The sequence below is a fragment of the Cupressus sempervirens genome, chromosome 1 (genome assembly GCF_028749045.1).
Source record: "Cupressus sempervirens isolate cs-2001-9-10 chromosome 1, ASM2874904v1, whole genome shotgun sequence".
NCBI classification, from domain to species: domain Eukaryota; kingdom Viridiplantae; phylum Streptophyta; class Pinopsida; order Cupressales; family Cupressaceae; genus Cupressus; species Cupressus sempervirens.
In genome coordinates this window covers 218,233,726-218,260,309 of record NC_143118.1, presented here as the reverse complement: position 1 = coordinate 218,260,309, position 26,584 = coordinate 218,233,726, and the positions used below count along the sequence as shown (strand labels likewise).

At 34.9% G+C, this 26,584-nt stretch overlaps 1 protein-coding gene and 1 long non-coding RNA gene across 2 annotated transcripts in view; one reads left to right on the top strand and one right to left on the bottom strand.

The window, feature by feature from the left end:
- The first annotated feature begins 320 nt into the window (after positions 1-320).
- On the top strand, positions 321-15,689 carry LOC149576929 (uncharacterized). Its single transcript, XR_016362445.1, has 3 exons — positions 321-475; positions 14,344-14,490; positions 14,910-15,689. It is a non-coding gene; the product is annotated as an uncharacterized LOC149576929 (long non-coding RNA).
- The window catches only part of LOC149576928 (purple acid phosphatase 2-like), a 76,664-nt gene continuing 50,441 nt past the window's right edge, over positions 362-26,584 (bottom strand). The window contains exons 4-8 of the mRNA XM_089820834.1: positions 19,765-19,988; positions 4,338-4,476; positions 998-1,218; positions 753-874; positions 362-566 (exon numbers count right to left, since the gene is read on the bottom strand). Of these exons, the coding sequence (XP_089676960.1) occupies positions 362-566; positions 753-874; positions 998-1,218; positions 4,338-4,476; positions 19,765-19,988 (911 nt within the window). The remainder of the gene's footprint in view (positions 567-752; positions 875-997; positions 1,219-4,337; positions 4,477-19,764; positions 19,989-26,584) is intronic.

The window sequence follows — 26,584 nt, the reverse complement described above, 5'->3', positions numbered from 1 at the left end:
AGGATGACAATTTCCAACTACACTCAAGTAATTTCTACTTGTTCATAACCATGGGTCTTTATTGCTCACATATCACTAAAATGCATTAGCACTCAGCTATTCTATGAAACATAACTTAAATGATCCAATCATATCTTATACTAAAAACAAAAAAACATACCAATTCATAGCTTTTTTAAAACTCTACAATTACTAAAATTAAATAATTTAAGTGCTAAGTCCATTGCATTAATCAGCAAGTCCATACAAACATGCAAAAATGGCATGCATGATTATAAGTTCACACCTAAGTCCAAATGCATCGGGCCATTGGGCAGTAAATATAAAAAGATAATATAAAGTTTGCAGGATTGTACGATAGTTAAGCTTTGGACATATCTGATGCAGCTCCACTGTGAGGATACCAAACCCTATTGTAGAGCCATTGGGAATCAGCAACTACGGCATCTCCGTCCTGATTACGATGCCAATAGAAGTAAGCATGTGTTCTATTTTTTACATCTAATATTCCATGCCCAAAACTTGCTTCCCTGTATGCTGAGTATTCAGGTTGAGGTTCCGTATAGCTGCAGTCAATTCCCATGCAAAACATGTGTGATTCTCATTAGCTGACTAATGAAATTCAATGGTTGTGATAGACAAACTAAGTATTCTGAAATAAAAATAAAACCTAATTGCAACTTATGAAAGAAATTTGTTCCGTTGCATGATGCAGTATTTGACCTAAAATGTCGGCCACTTTTCAAACTTACACTGCTGCAAGGCCTTCTACATTTCCTCCGTCACCTATAGTAATGTAAACTGGAGCAGATGAATTATACACAGGTGTGCACAGCCCATTCGTTACGTTATAAGCCACATTTGATACCCGCTTCTGCAAAGAAATATATCAGGGATATAAGTCAAAGTGGAGCGAAAGGGGATATCTTTTAAAATACATGTTCACATTCACCCTTAATTTCAGAAAATTAATCAATAACTGAAAGATGAAACTTACTGATCTCTCATAGGCATGAACATGCCCTGTAAAAACAACGTCAACTTGGTATTCTGTAAACCACGATTCAAATTGGAGTCGTAGAGTCTCTCCTTCCATGTAGTGGGCCTTGTTGCTATTGTACCATGGTATGTGCATGATAACAATCAACCATGGAGTTTCTGATCTGTTTACTTTTGGAAACTCTTCCTTAAGCCAGTTGTACTGTGGAGTATATTTTGCTGTGCATCGAACAAAACAACTTTGTTAATCTAATGTCATATTGTATCTATTTTTTTTTATGGGTAATAAGTCGAAGTCAAGATTACTACATTATTATTATTTGTTAAACTTGAGTAGACTTTCCAAGACCTTCCAGATGATAGGCTCATAATTTACCTGCTTTTTATCATATTAAACTCGCAATTTATCATTGTGTTATAGAATATTACCTTCGTCATATTACATCTATTGTTCAGAATGATCCAAACAGTATATTTTCCTCTGACATTGAAGTTCAACTTGTATTTACAATCTATTTCAATGCGGAAGGACAAACATGATTTTGGCAAAGCTCTTAGGAAATACACGAAATAGGAGATGTTAATGCATAAAAGATGATTTCTACCTTACCACATGCTCTAGAATTGATCCAAATTATGCAAAGAGTGTGGATTGGTTTGCTTAGAGGAATAACATGACCTATGAAGGCACATTTTACAACTGCATATTTAATCACTGGGCTCAACTTTGGTGGCAATCAGTTGCACAAGCGAAATGGTTTAGCTTCGGGGGTTGAAGCATCTAAATAATTAATTACATATAGTTTAACGAGCATATGAGAAATTGGAAAATAACTTAGCTACTATAACACAATTGCATACCATGACGTTCAAACTGAAGCTTACAGAAAACAAAAATTGATAAATTGGACTTTTTGAATATCCAGGGGATTGAGTTTACCTGTCTTCACAACATTGCATTCAACAAATTTGTGTAATAGATGTATTTCCATTGACGTTAAGCAGTGTCCTTCCAAACATGATTCAATTTTTAAATGACTTCCTTAGCATGAGATTTGTCAATTGATATAAGTACAAATTTAAATAGAAATTGAAAGCCTCTAAACTACCCAAGAAAAATCATATGATACCATACAAACACATTTTCAAGATATCTTGGGGTCTTTTGATATTTTGATTGCTTTTAAGAATAATTTGTACTCAACACATTAGCTAAACAGAAACAATCGATTCAGTTTATTTCTGTTAAAAAATATTCTTAATCATTTCTGAATTTGCACAAGATAGCACATAAAGATACATCTGCAGAGTTTATCCAGTGGGTTATATTTGAATAATAAAAGCAAATCAATATTTGGCAGCACTGATATCTTTTCCTTTAAAGGAAAGATGATTCAAAAATTCAAAATATTAGAAATACTATTAGTGTTCAAAATATATCTTATGCAGTGTCATTTACTTAATAGTCTGTCATGTCATCTTCTCTCAGTAGTTTAAAACTTGAATCCAACTACAGCAGTTCAGGGTCCTCAAATCCTCTGGATTCATTTTGAATCCACAAAAATAGTTTAGAGTCATTTTCATCATAAGAAATTACAAATATATAAAGTTTTTGACTTCAACAAGATCCTATAGTTATGCAAACTGATACAATTAACAGCAACCTAGATACAATTAACAGCAACCTAGATATGACTGACTACTAACTAGAACTATTTGTCAACTAACTCAAACATATTGGACACCTAATCCTATTTGATGACACGTACTTATGACTTATTCAATTATGTTGGAGCATCAATTCCAACACCCCCTCTTAATGTGACAACATTAAGCTGACATACAATAGGAAATATGTTATGCATTTTCTTTTAGGGCAATTCTTGGACCAGTGAGACTTCTTCAAGCTCCTTTCCAACAATAGGTATAGTCATGCAGCTATCATCCAAGTTCCCAACACCATTGGACACTATTTTCACTTAAAGTGCCCCATTATCCTCATAAAAGAATGATGTTAAATTTCTGGATTTTAGATCTCCCCTGAACAAATGGACACAAATCCTCACATAATTGTCTTATTGCCCCAGTGAGGTATAGTTTCTCTGTTCTATTAGCACCTTAGACTATTAAGCATTTTTCGAGTCCCTACCACACCCTTTCTTGTCTTCAAAACATTGAACTCTTCAAAATAGAATATATGTCTTATCCTCAATGAGATCATCATCCCCATCAATATCTAGTGGTTCTTCCTTAGGCCTCATTTCCTTGATAACTTTTTCAGCAGCACAAAGGTCTTCTCAAGAAAACACACTAGACAGATTTTCAATAGGAAGATACCTCTAATACCATATTAAAAATTTAAATATAGAAGAAAAAGAACTTGCAGCTTATTATTCATCATAAGAAATTACAAATAAATAAAGCCTTTTAACTACAACAAGATCTAATTATGCTAATACACATGACAGCAAACTAATACAATTGACAACAAACTAGATATGACTGACAACTACCCAGAACTATTTGACAGCTAGCTCATACACATTAGACACCTAATCCTATTTAATGTCACATAATTGTGCATTATTTCTTTATGTTAGAGCATTAGTTCCTACAGAAAACTGTCTGAAATTTACGCTTATTTTTCTCGAATGTTGAGAACTTGAGACTATGTTAAGATGTCAAGCAACAGTTTATGTGCCCTAAATAATTTGGAGAAGCTGTGATAAGATTTTTGAAAGATTTCCAATACTTTTAGCCATTGTTATACTGAAAGACTGGTTTTAACTTTTTAGAACATGGATTATAAATTTAGACGCTAATATTGATCCGTGGTCATTAATTCTCAATGAAGTGATTTTAACTGTGAACATGATTTGATTTAGGTGAAGAGCGTGTTTAGATAGTCAAATAGAGACTGAGTGGAATCAAATTATCTGAATCCAAGAATGCTGAATACTTTTGGAATGAAGTAAATTGTGACTCATTTCTATGTGTAAGTGTAGAGAATCAAAACGATTCAATCCCTGTCAAGGAATCCTAATGGAAATCACAGAAATGTGGGGAATATTTTATTTGAAAATGAACTTAGCATGCTCTGTTTCTAAGAAATTTATTTTCTAAACAGGCTGCACCATACTTCTAATGCCGATTTTTTATTTCCTTGAATTTCCATACATTTTATCATATGTAAATGAACTGAATTAGATAAAAGAAAATTTGGGTTTATCTCTACTGTTTGCTGAGAAAGCCATACAGCTTTATATCTACAAATCTTATGTTGGAAATGAAAAGGAACAAAATTGAAAGCGTTGAAAAATAATCTGAGGAAGACTCACCATAGGCTGAGTATGAGGAGATAACAATGATGTAAGCTGATGCACGCTTAATTGAGTACCATAAAGGAGATGAGCTTCCTGAGTACTGATACGGGGTTGGGTATCTATGCGTATATGGTTTGAAAGTTTCTATCTCTCCCTGGTATATACAACACCAAAATAAATTAGAAAATGAAAAAAAAACATTTGTGGGAGCACTAAAGTACTTCACTTCTGTGAAGTAATATCCACTTCAGAAATACATACATGCCAAATTATTTAGATCAATAGACACAACCAGAAAAATGAGGACTGAGATAGACGAAAAATATTTTGAGATTATGTATACAAGTGTTAGTAAACAGTTTTGTCTTTCCAAAATTAAATACAAAGAATGACTCAAAATGCCCAAATAGAAGAACAACTGCCACTAACGGTTGGAAATACTATCATTAGATTGATAGCTTTCCTTTGAATTGAGAGGTACAACTCCCTCTTAGAAAGATATTCAAAGAATTTTAATAGCTGGTTATGCCTTTTACCAGAAGACACCAAGGCTTTCTAACATACACTCATCAACATGAGATGAACAGGATTATAAGGTTAATAAGTTGATAATGAGAGAAAAACTAGCAAATAGCCATAGGACTATCTACCAAGTCTTTCACATTACAGAGAAAACTGAAAGAGAGAAAGTTGTAAATATCTTTATGCAAAAGCGTGAATACATAACCACAAGACTACGTATATCACATTCAACATGGTAATAAAGGACTGTATCTAAAATAGAAATAAAAGGACTCAAAATCCTTCCAGATCAGAAACACAAATATATATGACTACAAAATCAAACACACTCATATCTCTCTTTATTTCAGAACATGACGAAACAATAATAGTATTGTTCAATCCCCTTATCACAGTCAATTTGCATAAAGAAAAATTGCTTCCCCTGTTACAGAAACATAACTATCTTCTCCATGTAGCAGCAGCTGTAGAACTCCCACCCCCCGGAAAAGAAGAACCCTCCTCTCATTATTCTGTGAACTATTTATCTTCTCCTTCTATCGGTTCTTTTCTAGTTTGAATAACTGTTTCTTGAAACTACTCACATCTCCCAATATTATTCTGTCCTCATATGATAATTAAATAACCTTTCCTATTCCACTGTCCATTATTGAGGAAGGGTAATGTATCATAGATAAACATAATGTTTAATAAACATTATGATATTGCTTACATTCCTCCAAATTCCACTTATGGACACCTGTCACTATAAAATTAAAATGAATCGCATGTGCATATTGGACAGGTAGCGTATGCTGGTAACAAATTACTGTCATGATCTTGTAACTGTCATTGATATACTGCTGCACTTAAACAGTCATAAATTTTGATCCGTTATGAATTTTACAAAATGACTTGGACAGATTTTAGATAACTAGGTTTCCTCAAACATATCTGAAATTTAGCTCAATCCAACGGTTGGATTAAAAGTTGTGGGCCCCACAACATGACTGTTTTTCTGATTACAGAACATTTGCATTTGCTAGTGCGTTGATAGACTTGCATACAGTTCATTATAACTTTTGACTTTGGCCAAATTTTAAAGATCGCTTCGGTGCACATTAAGAAAACTTGATTTTGGGAAACATATCCAAAATTAAATCAGATCCAACGGTGGAGCTAAAAGTTATGCTCCCTGCATTGTGACTGCTATTTTAATGTTGACAAAAATTTGTGGTTGCAAGCTGTATTAAAACTTATAATAGTATATGCACCAATATCTGCACATAAATCACATGTTGAAGCCTTCTTGTTGTACATCTCATTATCCACCATCACCTTCTACTCGTGTTTGAAGTGAGACCCTTTTATCAAACAATTTAAATATCACTCTTTATTGAATCTAAACATGCTCAAGCCTTAATGAGGATTCTGCCACTACGCCTTGCCAAGATGATCATGACATGTTTGGAGCTGCGATTTGTTGAGGGTTCACTCAAGTTGTATCTTGAAATTCAAAGAAATAGTGTCCATTGATCTGATTCTAGAAATCTGAACTAAGCATCGAATCTTGATCTTGAACCTTGAAGCTTGAATTTTGACTTTGCAGGCTCGAACATGAACTTGAAGTTGAAGTTGAAGTTGAAACCTTTGGTTCAAGTTCGAGTTCAACTTCGCACGGGTATGCTGTACCTTGGAATGTATTAACAATTCAGCCTTCTGCAAACCCGATCTTAAAATGAAGCAGAAATTGAAGTTCTGAATTTGATGGTTCCACCTCAACATATCTTCATAACTCTATCTTCTTCATAGGTTATATCTCATAAACTATTAGCAGTGATTAAAAATTGAACAAAATTTACTTTAGGGAGTTGACTTGAAAGCTTAGAATGCTGGTGTTAAAAGCAGGGTAACAATTGGCTCTGACTGGGGATGTGAGCCGTAAGGGATACAAAGAATCCAGCAATTTGTGGTTGAGACCAGTGCTTAGCCATTGGGCAACAGAGTCATGGGAGAAAAGAAAGGGGGCTGCTTGCAGAGAGAGAGAAAAAGGGACAACACTAAAACAACCAAAGCAACCAACAACACAACAACTGAACAGCTACACTAAACACCACCAAAAATGGAGAGCAGCGATATTTACAAATGTACATAGGTGAGAAGAACTCACCACAGGACCAAAGGTGAGGGAAAAACTTACACGAAGCCATTCACTGGCTGTGAGAAGAAAGAACCCATTTTGAATAGCGAGTTGTGCTGGCATGGTGCAACCCAACACTTCCATTTGGCAAACTTGTCTTCTTGGTATTTTAGGCTGATCATGCATAGTAACCTTATCCGCCAATCATCACATCCAAAGAGCCACATCTCATCATAAAATTCTGAGTTTTCTTGGTCACTCTGCAAAGAATTTTCAAGTCCTTTTCCAACAATCCACTGAAACAAAACTTGCTCTAAAATTTTCAAGGTAGGGATTATGTCATTTTCAGTACACATACCCTTTGGATCAGCACACAAAAGAGGCTTTTTAGAATTCAAAACACCCTCAAGATAGGAGTGAGCCTTTTCAAGCATAGGGCCAATTTCAATCAGAACAAATCCATCATCCTTTGCTTCTAATAAGTTTGAAAACTCTTTATCTAAATTACAGGAATTTGAAGGGCTTATACCTAGAGTTTTCATGAGAGCAACTCCTTGCTTGCTTGCTGACAGAAAGCAGGACAACACTTCTTCATTGTAAGATAATGTGTTTGCTGAAACCTTCAATGGTCTTTGTGGCTCCCCTTGCAGTATACTTGTTTCAGCATTCTCTATTCCAAGGGGAGATAAATAATCCTTCCCACCCGAAGATGATTCTTGTATTTGGAAAAGAGGATTTTCCCTGATAATGACATCTTCATGAAACCTCGTTGGTAGATATAACAGGTTAAGCTCATTCCAAGACCACTTATCATCCAGCTCTTCAAATTCTGTTTTTGTCTTACTTGCTGATCCATCCATTGCTTGAAGAGAGTCTCTTTTACCCAAGCATGTGAGAGGTTCTTCCTTTTGGGAACCTTTGCTGTCAGGAGTGAGTGTGATTTCCTTTGACTCATGAAGATTGCTTGACTGGGGTCTAACCTTAGGCTGCAAATCAGCATTTGAACACCTCATAGGAATGTAGAAGTCCTCTTGCTATGACCATTCTTCTTGAGAAGAAGGGAAATGAAATAAAAAGGCTTCATATTCGACCTCTCCATCACCTTGAAAGATGCCTTTCATTCCTTCCTCATGAATCTTTGCTTTGTTGTACTGATTTGACATGCTTTCCTGATTAATGCTGATTGCTGAAATGGCATTAGAAAATTCAATAGAAGAAGATTCAAAAATTGGCTGAGAGGTATCCATTGGTAAGCTTGTATTTAACTCATTTTCAGCCGGCTCTTCCTCTATAGGAGGCATACTTAGGTGCTTCATAGAATCATCTAATTGGGAAATATGTTCGCTATTATTCTCATTGTGTGAATAGCAGCAACCTATTATATTAGAAGAACTATTTTCTTCAAGTGTGACTTCTTGAGAATCTTCATCATCATATTCGACATGCAGGTGATATGATCCTAGTGTATGGTGAGAATTGTTTTCAGATAAAGGAGGTATTACCAAATCCTCTACACGAAAGACTGATGTAATTTGACAATAAAAAATAGAGGGTGTTGTTTTTACTTTTTTGAAGACAAGTCTTCTCATCTTGGGTTTTGCCGTCGGATGATATTGCTCTTCATAGAGGCAAACTCTTTTCTGTGAAGGTTTATCGCTTATATGCTCATCTTTTAATTTAAAATCTGGACTTGAGACTTTTGCAATATTGTCTTGTTGAAACCAACCAGATAAAAATAAATCATCTTCAATTTTAACAGCCTCTTTCTTGGCAATTTCAAAGTCACATACCTTACTTCTTTTGAGATGAAATCGAACTTCTGGATGTAATGCTGCAATAAAGATTGACAATAGGTTATCTTGGCTGGGATGGTCAACTTGTGGAATCTTTGTCAAGGTTCGTGTGAATCGATCGACAAAGCTTCTTATCTCTTCATTTTCTCCTTTCTGAATCTTGAATAGTTGGCATAATAGGTGGCCCACATTAACTGCTGGTTTAAATCTCGCAAGAAATTTATTTTCCAGCACATGCCAACCAGTTATGCACCCATCTTCCAAATGCTGAAACCAAACAGCAGCATCATCGACAAGAGATTTAACAAATAAGCGAACATACACATCTTCTTCCAAAACACCAAGAATCCCATAGGCTATCTTGAATGCTTGAATGTGGCTATCCGGATCTTGATCGCTTCTTCCAGCATACTTAGGAAAATATTTCTTCGATCCAGCAGGCATGAGTGTGAAATGAGGCAGACCAAAAGAACCAAAATGCAGCTGCCATGATTGAGTTGCAGCCAAGGCCATGATTAAACTAGGCTTCTTTTACCAAAAAGATCAGAGTCGCCAACCTCCGTCCTCGGGGAGGTAACCTTTAGATATCCAAGGAAAGAAAGCACTGAAACTTCACTTTCTTCCCCAGCGGAGTCACCAAAAACTGTTAGTAAACAATTTTGTACTTCCAAAATTAAATACAAAGAATGACTCAAAATGCCCAAATAGAAGAACAACTGCCAGTAACGGTTGGAAATACTATCATTAGATTGATAGCTTTCCTCTGAATTGAGAGGTACAACTCCCTCTTAGAAAGATATTCAAAGAATTTTAATAGCTGGTTATGCCTTTTACCAGAAGACACCAAGGCTTTCTAACATACACTCATCAACATGAGATGAACGGGATTATAAGGTTAATAAGTTGATAATGAGAGAAAAACTAGCAAATAGCCATAGGACTATCTACCAAGTCTTTCACATTACAGAGAAAACTGAAAGAGAGAAAGCTGTAAATATCTTTATGCAAAAGCGTGAATACATAACCACAAGACTACGTATATCACATTCAACATGGTAATAAAAGACTGTATCTAAAATAGAAATCAAAGGACTCAGAATCCTTCCAGATCAGAAACACAAATGTATATGACTACAAAATCAAACACACTCATATCTCTCTTTATTTCAGAACATGATGAAACAATAATAATATTGTTCAATCCCCTTATCACAGTCAATTTGCATTAAGAAAAATTGCTTTCCCTGTTACAGAAACAAAACTATCTTCTCCATGTAGCAGTAGATGTAGAACTCCCACCCCCCGGAAAAGAAGAACCCTCCTCTCATTATTCTGTGAACTATTTATCTTCTCCTTCTATCGGTTCTTTTTCAGTTTGAATAACTGTTTCTTGAAACTACTCACATCTCCCAATATTATTCTGTCCTCATATGATCTTTAAATAACCTTTCGTATTCCACTGTCCATTACCGAGGAAGGGTAATGTATCAAAGATAAACATAATGTTTAATAAACATTGTGATATTGCGTACATTCCTCCAAATTCCACTTATGGACACCTGTCACTATAAAATTAAAATGAATTGCATGTGCATATTGGACAAGTAGCGTATGCTGGTAACAAATTACTGTCATGATCTTGTAACTGTCATTGATATACTGCTGCACTTAAACAGTCATAAATTTTGATCCGTTATGAATTTTACAAAACGGCTTGGACAGAATTTAGATAACTAGGTTTCCTCAAACATATCTGAAATTTAGCGCAATCTAATGGTTGGATTAAAAGTTGTGGGCCCCGCAACATGACTGTTTTTTTTACTGCAGAACATTTGCATTTGCTAGTGCGTTGACAGACCTGCATACAGTCCATTATAACTTTTGACTTTGGCCAAATTTTGAAGATCGCTTCGGTCCACATTTAGAAAACTTGATTTTGGGAAACATATCCAAAATTAAATCAGATCCAATGGTGGAGCTAAAAGTTATGCTCCCCGCATTGTGACTGTTATTTTAATGCTGACAAAAATCTGTGGTTGTAGGCTGTATTAAAACTTATAATAGTATATGCACCAATATCTGCACATAAATCACATGTTGAAGCCTACTTGTTGTACATCTCATTATCCACCATCACGTTCTACTCGTGTTTGAAGTGAGACCCTTTTATCAAACAATTTACATATCACTATTGAATCTAAACATGCTCAAGCCTTAATGAGGATTCTGCCACTACGCCTTGCCAAGATGATCATAACATGTTTGGAGCTGCGATTTGTTGAGGGTTCACTCAATTTGTATCTTGAAATTCAAAGAAATAGTGTCCATTGATCTGATTCTAGAAATCTGAACTAAGCTTCGAATCTTGATCTTGAACCTTGAAGCTTGAATTTTGACTTTGCAGACTCGAACATAAACTTGAAGTTGAAGTTGAAGTTGAAACCTTTGGTTCAAGTTCGAGTTCAAATTCGCACGGGTATGCTGCACCTTGGAATGTATTAACAATTCAAGCTTCTACAAACCCGATCTTAAAATGAAGCAGAAATTGAAGTTCTGAATTTGATGGTTCCACCTTAGCATATCTTCATAACTCTATCTTCTTCATAGGTTATATCTCATAAACTATCAGCAGTGATTAAAAATTGAACAAAATTTACTTTAGGGAGTTGACTTGAAAGCTTAGAATGCTCGTGTTAAAAGCAGGGTAAAAACAAGGATGATCAAAATGGATGTTATTAGAAATTTACTGTAGAGCTAAAAATTCAAAGACTAGCAGTAAGTTTCCCATATCAAAGGCAACTGAGTTTAAGAAGTTTATTTTCTCCTGTTGTGGAATTCCAAATTTCATGTCCGTTATTGTGAATATCTCATCGCAAGCCATGTGAAGCTAATATAATTAATACATAATCTTGTAATTTGACCTTGCATATCAAATGATGGTGCCTCCATCATGAACTAGATTAACTTCTTCGACAAAGAATCTTTGAATGATCTTTTAAATGCCAGTGGGTTGGCTTAGTGTCCTTTTTTCAATTATTTGATTCAAACAATTCATGTGCTATTGGAAAGAGTTTTCCAAAAGGAGCAAAAAGAAAACTTCTTTGTGTTATTGAGGAAGTGGTATCCATCCATAGCTAACCCTTGGAATTGCAAATCTGTTATGTTCTCAAAGTATGACACTTGAAAAATATTCAGAGCATGCAATCTAGACAAGCAAATTGGATGCTGGTACAGGTCTAGTTTTTTACATATTTTTATTCTTAAATCGATGGGAGGAAAGGAAATCATTTGAATGCGAATTTTCTTGAAACACTAGCTTTCAGTGTGATACAACGGCTTAATAGGAAGGATGCTTCAATGCTGGACAATGGTGTTTCTAGTTTAGAATTACCTGTTTTCATTACACATCTTGGAATTTGTTTTCACATAACATTGATCCATTATTTTTGTTTTCTGAGTAAAGTGGAAAGAACCTTACTTAGGAAGGAACCTACTAAATTCCTGATCACTCGTCCAATCCTTGTTGCTGTCACCTTTTGATTTACTTCCATCAAGTTGATTTTAATCCTTTAGAGATATCAGATTTCCACTATCCATCAGTATTGCTATTCTGTTTTCTGGATTTGACTGTGTAAACAATTTTTATCATCAACATTTCGGATCACACTACATGATCCATCATCGGAATGTTCATGCATCAGAATGTACTTTTGCATGAACATCCCGATGTTGGATCACGTAGTGTGATTTGAAATGTTGATGATAGAAAATATTTACACTATCAAATCCAGAAAACAGAATAAATGGTTTTAATCCATCCAAAAGGAAGATCCATATAGTTCGAGTGAAAACCTTGAAAAGCTGGAATTTTTAACAGAATGGGATTTTCTGTTCTTGGGCAAGCCCTATGTCCTATATATTAGGAGAGAGAGAAAAATGTTGAGCCAATTACAAGAGAGGATATCTAGTTCTCTGTATGATTTTTTTATAAGGGGTGAAAGTATTTTGTAAGGTTATTCCATTGTGTTCCTTTCATAGAAACTAGAGTCTTAGTATTGTTATAAATAATAATAGAAATCTGATATTGACATTTGCATTTTCTGTGACGAGCAACTCTTTTTGTTCTTTGGGTCACCCAGGGTATCACTCTGACCTAAGAGGTGTACCATTTTGGGGTGAGCTAAGGAAAGAATAGTGTTTGGAGGTAAATCAAGCAGCCATAAGCAAGGTCCATTGGGTGAACCAGAGCCTCAAGGTTGAACCGGTGATTTATGGGGAGAAAACCTGCTGCCCAAGCTCACTCTCACTCTGCCACCCATTCGGACTACCAAGAAACTCTTATTTTATTTTCTGCACAGTTGCCACTTTGGCACTAGAGTAAAATTTCTCAACAAAAGCTCCCCAAATAGAAGTAGCAATGGGAAGGCGAATGACAAGATGCGAAATTGTTTTATCACCCTTAAGGCAATTTTGATAGATCGAGGAAGTAAACAACTCTTCTTTTATGCAACTATTCCATAGCAAGTATTTTTCCATGTCAAACTGATGTCCTTTCTCTTTTGCATATTGATATAGATACATATTTATGCTCTAAATTTGCTACTAATCTGCATATAATTATCAAGATTTCACAGATATCCAAACAGAAGTGAGTGGAAAATAAATACAATCTTTTATTCAGTTACCCGATTGTTCTGAGGGTATTACATTGTTACAATTATAAAGACATTCAAATTGGAAAGTGCACTCAGAAATGAATCTAGTTCTTCATATTAACTCACAGGTTTGCCCTATCTGCACATCAGCTTGGCACTTATGAAAGTTTAATCATTCACATGTAATAACAGCTAAAACACCCCTAGTGCTCATGTGATTGGACCTTGTAAGTGTGATGACTGTGACAGCAAGGCAGTATTTTCAATTTGAGGGTGTTGTGATATGCTTGAAATTAAAATACTCCTTATATCACCTTAAACTAGTAATTTCCTTGAGTAGCTCTCAATTCACAGATGTTCAATTGTGATTTCCTTATTCCTCAGTTTCCCTGCTCGTGACTTTATGCTGATAATTATGGAGTTTCTAGCTTCACATCTTTATAGCAATGATCCAAAGTAAATGGATGTCTAGTATCCACCATGCTGTGCTGCGATCTTTCTTACGGTTGGCTAGTTCGGTTATTTGAGTGACCAATATTTTCTTTTCAATTGTCCTAAGATTTGGCACCTTTTGTGGCAAGTGATTTCTTTAGGGCCTATGATTTGGTGTGCCAATTTACCTATAAAGATTCAACTAGTGACTTGGTAATAGTGATTTGAGTATTTGATTATAATTATTCTAATTGCATCGCAATTGCCAGATTGCAGGACAACGCAATGTCCCCAAAACGTCATGGGGATGCTAGACATCCTCTATTGTCCCAGGGATGTCTGTGCATTCCCCCTTGGTTGATGACCTATAAAGAGGGGTTTTAAAAAATATGCAAGTTTTAAATTTTTTTTAGGTTCTATTCAAACCCTAATTTATGGTGGTTCCCATCTAAGCCCCTCCAAGCTTCATTTTAACTCACAATTTCATTTCTCATTGTTAGCTACAACAAATAGAGAAGAGTGGAAAGGAGAGAAGAAAATGATTTGAGGAGTGAAAGGAGTGAGTGCAAGTGAAAGAGTAGTATAAAGGAGCAAGAAGAAGAAGAGGAAGATTCTACACCTTTTTGAAGAGATTTTTCAAGCACAAGGTAAGTTTTTTATTTATTTTTATTTTCTGATTTTCATTTGTAAATTGTAATTGTTTTTGTTGTTTCAATGTTTTTTTTGTTTTTGCTGTTTCATTTTCTAAATCACGTTTTATGTTGAACCTTGAAGGAAAAATGATTCTTTATTTTGCCCTAGAGATAGAAAGATTTCAAATTTTGTTTTAGAATTAAACAATTTACAAGAAGAATACCAATCCCAATGCCAACAAGTGGTGGCATAAGGAAATGGAGATGCAACATCTGTAATATGGAATGGTTTGGCAGCATTACTAGAGTTAATGTGCACTTCCTCTTTTGGAAAGGAAAAGATGTTGATTCATGTAAATTTGTGGAAAAGTCTAGAAATGTCCACTACAAAACTAAGTTTAACAAGATCTGGGGTGTTCTTGATGACAATGCAGTTGTAATGCCTACTACTTTGTGTAGTATAGTTTAGATTCAGACTATTCAGAAAATGTAGAGCCATTCATATGTTGCTACTCATACATTGCGTCAAAGAATAGGAACAATGTTAGGGTCAGCCTCGGGGCCTTCATCCACTCGTAGTATTGTGCCAAAATCATGAGAAGGCAAGGGGGAACACAAGGTGCAAAGTAACTGCATAGCCCAAACTATAGGCAAGGGATTATTAAGATGCAACAAAGATGAATAAGAATTAAGGCATTGGAGGACCTCATTCTGCAGTGGAACTATCATAGAAAAAAATTAAATAATATCACAATAGCCATTTGTTTACTATCTTGGGTTTTTATTTCTTCACCTGTAGACAGGTACCAGTCTACTTATAGCTTCATCCAGTCTATTAAGAGGAAATAAAACTTACCTCTGGCAAAGTAGAGAAGCTAGTTATTGTAAATAGTACTTGTATCTCATTGACTGCAAGATGTGTGCACAAGAAGAGTCTAGCAGCACAAAGGGATGTAAAGCCAGAGGAGCCATCACAAACTGATGAAGATCAGCACATTGCAACTTCAGTTGCAGGGATAGTTGGTGTTCGTTTGGCGGATCTTGATCGTGAGGAGTCTAGTAGTTCCAATGATGAGGAGTTCTCCTCCTTGAGGGATGATTAGAGGCCTCCCTTCATTACATTTTGACATTTTGTACTTGTTTTGATATCATGCTACTCATTGTAATCATATTTATGATATTTTTGATATAAAATGAAATATTCAATTTGCTGATTTGACTATTTCATTTTTTAAATTGATATTTAATTAACTATTCTTAGTTCTATTTATAAGTGTTTTCTATTTAGAATTTAGAATTTTTCTATTTTACTTCTTATTCATCTTTTCATAACTAGCATTTCAAGTACTATATGTATAGTATATAGTATAACTATATACAACACAAGCCTTTGACAACCCCTGGTTCCATCCCCATATCCTCGAGGAGTGGTGGAACACTAGTCTTAAGCTCTAAAATAATTGCCAAGGGGTTTCATTGTTGCAATTATGTATATTGGAACCTTAATGTGAATTTCTTATCTCAAAAATTGGTTGGTCAAAATGAACAAATGGAACTTGTACATATACCTCTCATGAATTGAATGCATGGACCCAATTTTGTCGCCAAATTTTGAAATTACTCTTATTGATTTATTTATTTTATTTATTTGATGCAAATTAAAGGTGCTTAACTTTGGGCCATCTTGGATAACTCCATAACTAGTTCCAATGCACATTATGGATTCTCTTCTCTAGATAATATAGTTACATATGCAAAGCCTATTTACAATGTCCTAATCGAGTGAAATCGCATCAGATTAGATCTTGGGCATTGGTAAGATGAATCGTACAAAAGTCCAAATTTTTGTATTTCAAAACTAGGCAACATGTAGGTCTTCTAGTAGTGGTGCTCAATATTTGACTATTGCATATTAACATACAATGGACAATACTTCATTAAGTGGTTGGAGTTTATTTCCTTAGAGCTAGGCATGACCATCACTGTGGTCATATCAAATCTTATTTGATCGTTTCCCATTTACAAACCGAGCCTTGCCTGCATATTAATGATTTCTTGTTTAATGTGCTTGGCCATTCTAGAAAGCGATTTCTTTTTTTTTATCATTTTATGTTTAGTAAGAAATCAGTTTCAAAATTCGTATGTTTGTGTTTGAAAACTGCAGCAGAGAAGAAATAGCAGAGTCGATGAACATTCCAAGCAAGCAACATTACAATGGCTTAGTTGACTACTTCCATTCTTTTGATGTTTAACTCCCCTTCTTCAGTTGTCCCTACCATGGTGTCCTAAATTGGAACCCCTTACAATTTCACACTCCCTTTTGTGCCCTTTCCTTAGTGTGTCTCCTCTTTGCTCTTTCCAAGCCCATCTTTGGCAGAAAGTATTGTCGAATTATTGTGTTGGTATGGAGATCAAATCATGTACCCTGGACCTTTCATGACCCTTGTACCATTCTATCACCCTTTTTGGGCAGCCTATGGCTCTTGGCACCAGGGTCCTTGTGGACTATGGAACTAAGTGTCAGAGTCCCTCCAAAATGGGCCCAATTTTGAATATATTGTCATGTCACTTCCTGCCAATTATTATTTGATCTAGATATTTTCAGATGACCATTGGAAGGTTGGCCAAATTTATGAAATACATTGGGAACCCTATATAAGAGCATCCTCTCCCCATTCATTGTCATATATCATTCACTTCTCAAGTCTTCTGAGAGAAATCATTGTGGACAAATTTCTTTAGATCTAAGCCTTAAGGAGAAGCAAATTGCAATATTCTTCATATCAAGGAGCTTTTTATGTTTGATCTTGTTTTGAGGTGTCATGTTGTAGCATCAACACTCGGAGATTTTGTCCAAATAGCATTAGTACTCATTTAAGCATTATACTTCAGATTTTCTTAGCATCATTACCATTGGGAAGGTTGAACTCTCCTCGGGCTTGACTGAGGCAAGCCCATGTACAACACAAACACCATTTTTCTCCCTGTCGTGTACAAGCTCACAGATCCATAGGTGAAGTGTTGCACATCTGAAGAAGGTGGAATGAAAGAAGAAGATTCAGAATCTGAAATAGGGACCGGGATGCTTTAGTACTCTGCACACACTCCACGGTTAGCAAATTAGTCCAACACTTTTTCTGAGGATGCATTAGAGCTATGTTCCAGTTTTGGATCTGCAGATCATATCGTTTTTGGGTCTACTAGGATGATGGCACTAAGAAAAACAGTCCTATTTTGATCCTGAATTTCAATGACAAGTTCCTCCATGAATTCCCTTTCCAGATCTATGTTCTATACTGCAGTGTGAGAGCTGTAGCCCTTTGTTTATGCTGATTATTGTTGATTTCCATAGTCTCAACAAAACCAAACCATCAACCCAATTCAATAAAAGGGGTGTATCTTCCTAAACTCCTTTGCATTCAACTCTGTGTTGCACCACCACCCCCCCCACCACCCCCCCCCGAAAAAAAACAAAAGTGGAATGAGGAGTTGGCTTGATCTCTAGCTTGTATGATTAGACCCCTACTAAGCTCACAATTTCACTTACAATGATATCCCAAGCCACAAAGGAGCGTTTGAAGATTGGATCAAACCTCTCCAAGAGAAGTCCTCTAGACCCCTTTGATAACTAATAATTCCACCCTTTTCTGAAAAGGGGAATATAATATTAAAGAATATATGAGTGGATTTGCCAACCCTTATTTGCTTCCTTGAAGTTGTTTAATATTCAATTAATATGATCTTGACATTTTTATCTCACTTGAGCATTGAGCATAGGATAATATCACTCAGAAAAAACTTGGAATCCCGAGTAACTCTATCCTCCTCCAAGAAAAAGTAATCTGTATCATTTTCCTTCTCTTGAGGTACTATACAATAGCTAAAGCAGAGAATATCACTCTTGATGATGATTATATACTGTCTTAGAAGTTGTCTTTATCCCAGTTCATGGGAGAAGCAAAACCAACATCCAGGATAGTCATTCATGGTAACTTAGAATACAGAAGTGGCTATGCAACACCTTGCCTAGGCCAAGGCTTTGATGCTGAAAGCAAAGGGCTGTCATAGTTTTAAGAATAAGAGTCCAAATATCTACTGAAGGTTTTGGACATGTCTAATTTTATGAATAATTGCTGCTTGGTTATCTAATATTATCCTGTGGTGATCTTTATTGAGTCAAGAAGCTAAAAGTTTGGCTATAATTTAATAGACCATATTACGCAGGAGTATATATTGGTAGTGATCTAAGAGGCAGCCTTTGCTGTTTGAGGATGAGAACTAGTTCCAAAGTGTTCATTTGGGTGAGCATTTGATCTTTACATCTAGATTCTTTTAATACTTTCAGTGGTTCTTATAAGATTCTAGGAAGTAGAGATCTGTCCTTGTGAAAGAAAAAGACTATTCTCTCCAATTCCTCTTCCTTCACTCCATTTGCTATTGAGCACTGTCCCAACCTTGGATTAATTTTCGAATCTTATTGATCTGTTCTAGATGTGTATTTCATTCCTTTGAAAAAATTGTTTCTTGAAGAAGTATGCTAAAGTAATTTACTCATAATTTCTGACAATTATTGTGTTTATCGGGGTGGTTGATTTGGCAGTGCCCATTAACATGTCTGTCTTCGACAAAATTACTAGAAATTAAAAACTCTTTGAACATGGATTGGTAAAGCTCACAAAATAAAGCAAGGGTATCAAATTCCCTTTCAAACAATTGGGAGCGAAAGAGGATGACCACATCATAAATAAAACTATATGGTAGTCAAAGCATGATCTAATAGATAACCATCTTCTACACAAGTATGATTTTGGGGAAAATCTTCAAGCTCATCTAAGTATATCACTTTTGGTAACGCAAAAGTAGATATAGCAGTCAAAGACATAGCTTGATGTAGTAATAAACAACCACCATCTTGTAAGTTATAAACGAGCAGACAAAATAATGAACATATTCAAGACAGCAATGAAAGAAGATAAAATACAACACCACAAATTATAGTGGTTCGCTACATCCACTCTTAAAACAGGGAATATCTTATTAATGTTTAACCAATACAACTCTATATTCATGGTCTGCACACATCTATTTATACAAGCATATAGAGCAATCAAATGAAGAGATGAAAAGAGGTAAAGTCATGTGACTGTTAGGATTCAAAATCCCAACACATCTGCACAAAAATGACGCCTAAGAAAACACTAAAGCTAATCTATGTAAATATCTTTAAGTAAGATTTTTGAAGCAACACCAATGATAATCCCAGTTCATTATAGAGGTGTATCTACTTACAATTTCAAGATCAAAATCAATATCGTGATTTCCTACTGTAAATATCCAAGGTTGGTAAGCTGCACTTTTTTCAGTAAATCGTCCCCAAGTATCCCACCTCCTATTGTCGTGGAATGGATGCTTATCTGCATAAGATAGATCTCCTACAAATAGAACGGCCTGTCCGTTGGTCTTTAAATAGTGCTGGAAGGTCCTATTTGAGTCATATGTTTGACCAAGATCTCCTGCATATACAACAGCACTTATAACAGTGAAATTACAAAAAGTGAAAATAAGACAAGAACTATATCTTGTTTGCAAGGAAAGACTTAGTTACCCTTTCAAGTTAGAATTTCATTGTTACCAATCTTGAAAATAAGTTTCTATCTCGTAAAATTTCATAACTTCTTGATAACTTTATCAACAATAAAAGCTTTATATTAGAAGATCTCCAAGACTCAGCAAACATATTATTACAAAACTTGAACTAAGGAGTTGGGACTTTGGAGGATGGTTATTACCATTCTTATGAAATCCAGAAATTTCATATAGGCTTTAAGAGTTATAATTAATGGGAGGATTGGATTAAATTACATTAGACGACATGATCTTTGGGATTAAAATCTTTCTGCCAGAAAAGTTTTAAGGGATTGGTAACATTCTATCCAAAGTTCAGAATAGTTTTATAGATTTTAATAATCACAAATACATCCTTCCAAAGCCAATGAGAATGGTAGAATTGAAAATGAACATTGGTGAAAGAGATTATGTCAATATGTTTCTGAATCGTTGCATAAAACAAAATCCAATGCAGGGGATAGTACACTTCAATATGAAGACAACAAATAAAATGGATTGTACAGTTGAATATTTGTATGACCTAAGGAAGAAAACCAGGATTTTGAAATTTTTACAGAGATCGCATCACCCCTTTCCTTCCTCTTATAATATGTTTATCTTATTTTGTCAATGTAGACACAATTTCCAGTGTTGATATTTATTTACTCACGAATGAGAAATATGATGAGACAACGACAGATATAACTTGTGAATGTCTATCACCATTAAACATCACACAAGTAAAAACTAAACTTGGAAGAAAAAAGTCAACACTTTTACCCTAGGAATCAATCCTTAGTGTGTGATGTTTAAGTCATCTGGTGAATGTCTCACCTTTTTTGGCACCATCTTTTTTAGTCTGATTCTCTTGATTCTTCGTACTTTGTTGGAACCTTAGTGGTGGTTCCCACAGTAGCCTCACCCCGTAGTTTACAATCTTTGCCATTTTGGGACTCTATGACTTTACAATGTTTTCCTCCCAGGTTTGATATGTTGGTTGTAGTAGTTTTTTTTGGAATCCTTTTTAAGTTCAATTTCTCTCTTTACTCATAATTCAATATTTATCTTGGAATATACTTCTTCCTCCCTATGGATTTTGTAATATTTGTTTTGTACTGGTTGTATTTATTTGCCCATCAAACGACTAGCTTCCAAACTCCACTTCAAGGTGGAGGGTTGGTTTCAAGAGGGATGATCTCTAAGTACTTCTTCAAAGATGATGTCTTTGGCCTTAAAGAGTACTTTCTAGATATGTTCATTGTCATCTTGGAAGGAGAATGTATGATTGAAAGCTAAATAGACTATATCCAAAAAAAAATTCCTTCTCCTTTTTTAGTTGATATACCAATGTTGTACCACTAGTGTAAAAGTCCAATAGAAGAGTTGTATATATATATATGAAAAAGACAAAATTCCTTTTTTGTCTAAATCTAGGTGACAACACAATTGTAAAGGTGGTCCTCTAGAGTGATCAATCCTTCATAGTTGGGAATATTAGGATAATCTTCGCCCTAATCTCTAATATAGATAGTAAAAGTAGGTCAATCTAGAATGGTATGCTTATGAGTGTTCCACCAATAAATGATGATGTAAATTAATGTATCTTGAAAACATCTTGAAGTGCAGTAGTTCTCATTTCTAGTGAAAAAGTCCTCTCTATTGCTATAATGTACTCTGTAACATCTCCTACTCTAGTAAATCTTGGTAATTTTATGTGAGAACTACCATCTATGATGTTCTTTGTCTTTGGTATTTCTTCTATTTTCTCAGAGAGGGTATTGGTGTGACTATTGATCATACGTACTTGTTGAAATCCATACCATGTGTGGAGATGGTTAAACATTTGACATATGGTTGGCTAGAGCTCTAGTGTTATGTTTCTACATATGATCAATTCCCAATTTTCAATTGGATGTGTATCATTCACTTAATTTTCTGTACTTTTTGAGTCAATTATGTCATTTGTGTGTATAATCCATTTATGGCCAAGAAGAGCCCAAAATGTGTTAAAAGGTTCTTTCATCTGGATCACTTCATCTGGATCACTTCAAAATCAACATATTTGATGAAGGGTGCTCCCCTTAATACCATAAACCATTACAGAAAAAAAAGAAACAACATCAAATGCAAGAACAAAATATAGATTTCTTATGTGCACCGCAAATGCGGAATTACAGAATTCACAAGTACAATATGCTAACTCACATGGGTGCTTTCATTATAATAATCTTCAAGACAAGTAGCGAACTATCACCCAGAACTGTTCTAGACAATGTTCGTGTTACATCCCAAAATTTTGAGATGTTCGCTTAGTTCTGTCATCAAGATTGACAGGTATGACCTTAAATTTCTTTGAAAAGGACGCAACGACTTGATCATAGGATACATTTATGGGATCCGCATGAGTTATTAAGAAAATAATTTAAGAAAATATAAAATAATCTAATTAAAATATATAACATACCTCAAGAGATTTTTAATTTATCTTCATCATATTATTATAATAAATATTTATATATGTACATATAAATATAAAAGTGAAATGGCACCAATAAATTATAATAATGTAATTTAATGATGTCATCACATTGATATACTTACATGAACGTATATAAGTATATATTATAAAAATGATTGAAATTATAATTTTTTCAACTCTTTTCAAATTTTTATTTTTCTTTCCCTCTCTTTTCATAATCGATTTGATACTTGAAATTTTGAATTGACTATAATCTTTTGAAACCGACGGAAGCCAAGGAGTCATGATTGCTCTCCATATATGGAAGTCGTGAGGGAGAGATGGGATCACCTTTTTCCTTGGTGCCCGAACTTCTTTCTACCTTGCTAAGTTCCAAATTTTCCTCGTCTCATTAACCAAATTTGACCCTACATTGTTACGTTTGCAATCTACCATTGTTACGTCTGCAATCTGCCATAGTTACATTTGCAATATACCATTGTTACAACCTTGTTCAGATAGTGCGATTTCACCATAGCCAAGCAAGCATTCCGGTAGGAATACAAAGATATAAGTGCTGGAAGTGACGTTTTTAAGTAATGAGAGGGAGCCGATTAGTTTTCCAATTCCTCAAGCAATACATATCAAGTCATAAATTACCTTTCAATGTTTTTGAATACATATTTCATTGCAGCCGGCTAAGTTTAGGAGTTTCCTTCTCTATATTTGTGATCATACTATTTAACTTCTTGAACATTCCTGTGATATACATTGAGCTTTTTACTTTTTATTTCATTGTATCTAGAACCAGCTTCAAAGAAGTCAAGTAGTACCTGTTAAAAGGATTCTCAGAATGTAGTAAAAACCTTATGAAATTATTGATTTCAATAATAAGTTTTATGTTGTCTCAAACTATGATAAAATATATTAAGAGTAGATTGCTCATAAGCATGCCAAAACCCCTGGAAATCACCAACAAGATAGCCATAATATGGTGAAGAGGTGTAAAAGGGTAGAGTGCTCATAATTTTAATATACTTGGGAATCACTAGCTATGTAGCCAAGTATGGTGTATAGGTGGAATGAATTTGCATGAAAATAAAATATAAATCAAACAAGAATACCTTAAATGAAATGTACTTACTAGCTCATGCTCATCTCTGTAATGAATCTTGTTGTCTAGTTGAGCGACGGTGATCGGGTCATTGAACCCATCAGAAATCCATGGCCAAGGTAGTTTATAGGTATGTGTGCCATCTAATGATCACTCGATGTCAGTAGCATCAGTTATGTAAGCATGTCTGTTTCATAACTGAGCAGACATTCAAAACACCACGATGCTCAGGTGGCTAGACTGAAGAACATCCCAAGCCCGATCCCGAGGTAGGGAGGGTCATTCTAATTTGATAGAATGTGTGGGGATAAGTATGGTTTGAGGTTGGGAGGTTAAGCCTATGTGAATGCTTCTCCTCTCACCAAAGCCGAGGCTTGCACAACCAGCTAAAGATCTTTTGATGATACTTGTATGTTCCATTCCTTCTTTTCTTGTTAAGCATTTACTTTACTTGAATACAGTTATGAATAGTTAATTGTTGATCTAGTTATTACAGTTGATTATGAATACAGTTATGCTAGTTAATCATTAATTTATTTATTTCAGTTGAACATGAATATAGTTGTGAATGGTTAATCATTGATCTAGTTATCTCAATTGAATGTGATTTCAGTTATTTTCTATTAATTGTTAAAAGCAGTTAATGTCATGTGAAAAGGATTCAGTTATCTAATTAAAAATATTGGGAGATTTTAGTTTAAACTGTCTTTGATTTAGATATGAAAATCCGTATGCTACATATGGTATCAGAGCCCTGGGTTCAACACTAAATGTAGGGCACACTACCTTCCATGTAAACCTAAAAAATTCTTAGAATGATTGTACAGGATGCAAGTACATAAAACACCCCGCAAGAAGGCTTGACATCCCATCTTGCCCTATTTAGTTAAAAACATGCCTAAACATGATTATACTTGTTGCTCCATGCCCAAAGATAACGAAACTCGGAACCAAGCATTACAATGAATGAAGAAAGAAAGAGTGAAGTGGACCCCTGGTAGTAAAGCAGCATATAGGAATAAGTTCATTCAAAACTGGAATGTTCGATAGGGCAACTCTCTTTTGCATTTCCACAAATCTTGGATGGTGCAGGATATGTACCAATCCGAGTAAAAAACTAAATGTTGAAAAGCAAGATTAGATATTCTGATGTAAACATCATCAATAGAGAATTTTTTTGTAAATAAGGTTGCTATAAGTGTAGTAGCAAAGTATTAAGTTAATCAAATAAATTTATTTAATTCATGTATTTCATGCATTCACAGAACTCTTTCTGTTGTGGAAATACTTAAATATGTATGAATTCAATAAACCGACTCAAATTTTGTAAATTATCAGGTGAAACCAATAAACAAAATAAAATGAACAACAACAAGAACGTTGTAGATCATGACATGGTCCATGAAAATACTCAAATCATCCATTGAATTGTTACTTCAGATTTTGCAAGAAATGCAACTGAAGTTGAATAATATGGAAAGGAGAATGAATGAGATGGCAGCCTAGATGGGGCATAACCATGAGGAAACACAATCATCACCTCCTCTTAGAACATAGATAGAAGTCTCTAGATATAACAAGAGAACCCCTTCACCCATTCAAACCGAAAAACAAAAGAACCAAGAAATAGTGGCTGATCTGTCAGCAGATATTAAGAAAATCAAACCACCCAACTTTGTCGGTTATGAGTCTAAAGAGGATGCAGAGGCTTGGCTAACTGAAATGGAACAATATTTTGAAATTATGAACTTTTCTGAAACCTCAAAAATGGTTTGGAAAATATACCACTTTACAGGAGAAGCTACAACCTAGTGGGGAAACACTAAAGTCAAGCAAAACATTAAAACCACTAAGATTACTTGAGAAAGTTTGTAACCATTTTTAGAAATCACATGCTGCACCAAACCTTTTAGGATCAAAAACTTCTAGAATTCCAGAACTTGAAGCAAGGAGATATGACTGTATATAAGTACGGGGATAAATTTACCCAACTGTTGAAGTATGTACCACCATATCAGCAGGATATAAATCTGAAGGTGAGGAAATTCATTATGGGTTTGAACAACAAAATAGGAGGAGCAATTGATGTTCTCACTCCTCGAACTATGGAGGAAGCTCTAGAGAAGGTTATTCGGTAAGAATACAAAATCAAGAAAGATGACTCCATCCAAGACAATAAAAGGAAATCAAATTGGAATATAGAAAGTGCTAATTATGGATCTTAGAAAAGATAGTTTAAGGATTTTAAGTACAAGAAGCCAAAATAAAAAGGAAATAGAGTCAAGGATGTAAAAAGTAATTTTAGTACAAGTAAGAATAATAAGGGTAATGAAAGGAAGGGACCACCTTTAGGGTGCTACATTTGTGGAGGAGATCATTATGCTAATAAATGCCCCATCAAATCCAACACTAATCAGCTACAATGACCACCTCTTTCACAACAACATCAAATTTATCAGCAAAGGATCCTTACGGCCCTAGAAAAGAGGCAAGCAAAACATCAAATAAGCTCGATTGAAACTCTGGGTAAGATCTACGGGAAACCTATCTCCATTTTAATTAATACTATAGCTTCGGAATGTTTTATATCGCCTAAATTGTTAAGTAGATTTCCAAAGAAATCTAGTTTTATGGCAAAACCATGGATAGTCAAATATGCAAACTAGTCAAGAGCTAAGGTAGAGCAATGCCTGTTTGAAGCTCAGGTTGACTTTTCAAATTTCTCAAACGGAATTGAACTTGTATGTAGCACCTCTTGGGTCTTACAACATTGTCATAGTCATTAATTGGCTCAGTGCATAAGGCCAAGGTGGATTCTCTTGCCAAAACTGTAAATTGTTTGGATGATCGAGGTAGGCCAACAAACATTATTGGGATTAAACATGAGAATTAAATCAAAATAGATATTTGCCATACAACTTAAGAAATAT